This window comes from Habropoda laboriosa, unplaced genomic scaffold (genome assembly GCF_001263275.1).
Source record: "Habropoda laboriosa isolate 0110345459 unplaced genomic scaffold, ASM126327v1 scaffold193, whole genome shotgun sequence".
NCBI lineage: Eukaryota > Metazoa > Arthropoda > Insecta > Hymenoptera > Apidae > Habropoda > Habropoda laboriosa.
In genome coordinates this window covers 1,206,496-1,210,604 of record NW_017100342.1, presented here as the reverse complement: position 1 = coordinate 1,210,604, position 4,109 = coordinate 1,206,496, and the positions used below count along the sequence as shown (strand labels likewise).

At 27.7% G+C, this 4,109-nt stretch overlaps 2 protein-coding genes across 3 annotated transcripts in view; one reads left to right on the top strand and one right to left on the bottom strand.

The window, feature by feature from the left end:
- Nucleotides 1-460: 460 nt before the first annotated feature.
- LOC108574505 (dynein light chain Tctex-type) lies at nt 461-1,410 on the top strand. Of its 2 annotated transcripts, XM_017937112.1 has the most exons (4): nt 461-535; nt 673-764; nt 1,000-1,165; nt 1,262-1,410. In XM_017937112.1, exons 2-4 carry the CDS (start codon nt 741-743, stop codon nt 1,408-1,410), a joined length of 339 nt encoding a protein of 112 aa, XP_017792601.1. In that variant the 5' UTR covers nt 461-535; nt 673-740. The 2 variants fall into 2 exon arrangements, with proteins under 2 accessions (XP_017792601.1, XP_017792600.1); XM_017937111.1 differs by lacking the exon at nt 461-535 and having other exon boundaries at nt 574-764.
- A 624-nt stretch (nt 1,411-2,034) lies between these two features.
- LOC108574501 overlaps nt 2,035-4,109 on the bottom strand; it is a 22,736-nt gene continuing 20,661 nt past the window's right edge. The window contains exons 8-12 of the mRNA XM_017937107.1: nt 3,909-4,066; nt 3,664-3,819; nt 3,428-3,554; nt 2,408-3,261; nt 2,035-2,169 (exon numbers count right to left, since the gene is read on the bottom strand). Of these exons, the coding sequence (XP_017792596.1) occupies nt 2,035-2,169; nt 2,408-3,261; nt 3,428-3,554; nt 3,664-3,819; nt 3,909-4,066 (1,430 nt within the window). The remainder of the gene's footprint in view (nt 2,170-2,407; nt 3,262-3,427; nt 3,555-3,663; nt 3,820-3,908; nt 4,067-4,109) is intronic.

Below are 4,109 nucleotides of genomic sequence, written 5' to 3'. Positions count from 1 at the left end.
ACAAATTTAAGGAATTATAAAATTATAAATTAATTAATGACTATGGTAACATTATACTTGCTATAATAATAAATTACTGATATTCTATATTATTAATTTAATGTAAATCTACAATGAATGTTTCATTGAAGTATTTTAATACAAAAGAAATACAATGTTCGGAATAGTTTACGAAATGTAATTGTTTTAATCCATATTACTTTCACATATTAAACAATTCGTTAAATTGTCAATTAATGTTATGGTTAACAAATAGTAGAATAAATTAGCATATAAAGCATAGCACATCAAGTTTGATAAAATACATTTCACATTGAACAATTTTTAATAAAGAAAATATACCAATATTAAGAGTTTCGTAAAGTATTTGAATGAGTGTCAATTATTATTGTTGGTAGCAATGTTCAGTAGTCGAAGCAATCAATTTACATTCTGCGGTCAGCGCGTTGCTGAAGCTTTCGTTAGGGTTTCTTAGAAATGCAACACATTGTGTAATTTATTTATTTCTGTGTCTTTATGTGCAAAAATACGTAAGGTATCAAAAGAATAAAGATTAATAGAATATGCATTCATAAAGCATATAATTTTCTGTTTGTGATAGTGTACTATTGTTAAAAATTATTTAATATGCTGCACTAATGATACTAGTTTATTAATTGTTTTTAATTAAAGGGATTAATTACTTTTGGATTCGTATAAAGATTATTTACTGACGTACAATTTATTAAAGGTGTGACAAGATGATGGAAGATATGCAAGAAGAGGTTAGTATTTCCTTCTATTTTGAACAAAATATTTGTTTCTACTTCTAAACTGTCAAAATATACGAATAAATGACATAATTTCATATTTTTCACCTTTTCTGTTTATTTTTCTTCTGTTGCACTTTTCTATTTTAATATAAGAGTTATTGCTTTGGTGTTGACATTACATTTCATAATTCAAAGTCAATTTAAGAAGCTAATATCTTATGATTTATTTAATATTTCATTGTTTTAGACCCAATTTGTGGTTGATGATGTAAGTAAAATTATTAAAGAAGCAATTGAAGTATCTATTGGTGGAAATGCTTATCAGCACAACAAAGTAAATCAATGGACATCGAATGTTGTTGAAGGATGTTTGGGAAATCTTACAAAATTACAAAAACCATATAAATATATAGGTATGTTTGTTCATATTTTTTAAAAATTTAATTATTTCTTACATGTATAATTTATTTTTTATTATAGTAACAAATTGCTTAAAACTGTTGTTTTAGTTACTTGTACTATTATGCAAAAAAATGGAGCAGGACTTCACACTGCGAGCTCATGTTATTGGGATAATGCTACTGATGGCAGTTGTACTGTGCGTTGGGAGAACAAAACAATGTATTGTATTGTTTCTGTATTTGGCTTAGCAATTTAATTAATTTAGTATCTCAAAAGCATCTGGCAAGTATTAAAGGAATCAACAAAAAATGAAATTTTCTTGGACAAATTTCAAAAATTATAGTAATTGTGGTGCAGGAAATATAAAATCTATTTTGCCCAATAGCTTTTTCCTTTGCCAATATCATGTATTTTTTATATTGCAAATACATTACATTTGAGACACTAATTATTGTATTTACTAATTGAAACGTTTTATTTTGTATACGTATTTATTATAACTAGAAATTGATATTAAAAATGTTTATTTTTTTATTTTATAAGTTTTATATAAATGGTGTTATTTATTATTTGCATTTATATCTTACACAAGAAATATTACTGTATTTTAATTTGTATAATACTCTACAGTAATTGATCATATATTTTACATAACAAAAATACACAGTCATATTTTAATTGACTTATATCAAATCGCAAAATATATGGATATTTTTTAAACATGAACATAAAGCACGTGTTTATTTATTGATACTGATTATTCCAATCGATTTGGAATTTGATAATTATGTAATATTAATTGTATTTTTAAAAAATAAAGTGCAATAAATTATTAGGAATATTTGAGTAACATCAACGGTAATTGTTGTTCTATCGTAATCTAAAGTTCTGACATCTCTGGTAAGAAATCTTCGTCAACCGATAAGTCTTCATCTAACAAAACCATATTAACATTTAAATTGTCACCAAATTCGTCATCTATGTATAAATCTTCGACGGTGCTATCGGGAACACCCTGTAACAAGTTTCTTTTTTATTATACAAAACTTACCAACATATTTGATATGATGGTATACAAAATTATAATGAAATAACAGCATAAAATGTGCAATTCTATTAATTCATTAAAATTTTTTTATCTAATTATTTTATTATTAAAATTTGTATATTTAATATTATGAAACAGAATTAATATTACATACTTAAAACAGGTGCAGTACATAAACGTAATATTTGCTTAATAAAATATTTACCCCTCTACGTATAGGTAATTTCCCTAAAGCCGAGTTGTTAACTGCTCTTAATTGGCTTAATGCTGCTGGTAAAGAACGCCTCCTTGGTAAAGCGCTTTGATGACACGTTTTGCAATTTTTATTCTTCGTGGCATCATTCAGAAACATTAAACTAAAGTTCGTTATATCAGACTTGTTTTCGTCTTCCTTGATTTCTACTTGAGCTTCTGCTCCGTCACTCTGCTTAACTACTGTTTTAGCATGTTGTACAGTTTCTGAAACATTATCATCCTCTTTAATACTGATTGTCTGAGTGCTGAAAGATACAGCTCTATTATCCGAGATTGTATCATTGTGCGAAGTATTAAATTCGCTTGACACTTCGGCAATTGATTCGCAAATAAAATTTCTGCTATATGTTGTGTCATATGAATGACTGGTTTTGTCAAAGTTGGTAATGTTTATGGTGATATTGTTTTCAGATTCTTTTTGCATTTCGTTGCTGGTTATTGTACTGTTTATATTGTTCTTATCCAACAAAAAAGTTTGGCCACTCGTTGTCGACCGTTCGATAGTCTTAATTTCTTCACTATCGTTGTTGACTTGACAATCGTACAGGTTCTCGAAAATGGATTTTCTATTTTGGTTGTCGTCCACCGTTACTTCAAAATCTTGATAGGATTTAAATGGTGGAGATGGGCACGATTCTTCAGTGTTTGGTGTAATGGAACGCACAATTTTCGTAGCGCGATCCAAAGCATCTTTTAAAACTTGTAAAGGTTTATTATGAGTAGTGGTATCTATTGAATCGCTTGCACTTTCGAGTATTTGCGTAAAGTTTTCTTGACTGGTCTCTGTTTCGGCAGCTAGTCGTTCTATTATTAAAATTAATTACCATTTTAAATATAAGAAGATATTATATATTTCTAAATATTATAAGTTAATTATAACTGCTAAAATTACTAAACGATAATAATTTCATTTTATCCTGAAATAAAACGGTTAGAGTAGTATGTTATTTTTAGTGTCTTAATTTATTACCTTCCAATTTTCTGTTAATAACGTAAGTACTGTCACTATTAGTAGAAGCCGATTCTACTATTTCATTTTTGTTCACAGTCTCAGTGGAAATAGTATCGTTATCATTTGTTTGCTGCGGAAAATAACTCTGCAATTGCAAAATTTATAATTATTAATAGTTGATAATTATTAAAAATTTTCAAAAGATTTGTGTAAAACTTCTTTTTCAATTTATTATGATGGAGGTAAGTTCTTACAGATTCATCGGCATATGTTTTCCTCATTTTAGACAAGCAAATCAATTTTTCCTTTCTCCACAAAGAAGTTTCGAAAAAACTTTGAGGATCAGAATTTAATACTTGCGGCTGCACTATCGAATCTTTAATGCCCTCAGGTGTATGTAAATATGGTATCTGTTGTAATATCAGTTGAAATATATAATTTGAGGCAAGATAATCTATAATAACATATCGAGAAAACTATATTCTAAAGGAAATCGCACCTTGCGGTATTGTTGAAACGACGATTTCATATAAGACGGGTCATATTGATTTGGAGATTTACTGCACTTTGGTTCCAAGCTAATTTTGTGACTAGCTGGTTTATGTGGTTCGTAGTCTTTATTTTTTGCTTGAATGAATATTTCATTCTTCGCTGGACCTAATGTAATAGATAAAAAATTAATATTAGCAATTTAAATGGA

What these genes read in the sequence shown, in the direction of transcription:
- LOC108574505 (XM_017937112.1), top strand. Translation starts at nt 741, where the DNA reads ATGATGGAAGATATGCAAGAAGAG. An exon ending in TGGAAGATATGCAAGAAGAG is followed by an intron (nt 765 to 999) that starts GTTAGTATTTCC and finishes TCATTGTTTTAG; the next exon opens with ACCCAATTTGTGGTTGATGA. An exon ending in AAAACCATATAAATATATAG is followed by an intron (nt 1,166 to 1,261) that starts GTATGTTTGTTC and finishes CTGTTGTTTTAG; the next exon opens with TTACTTGTACTATTATGCAA.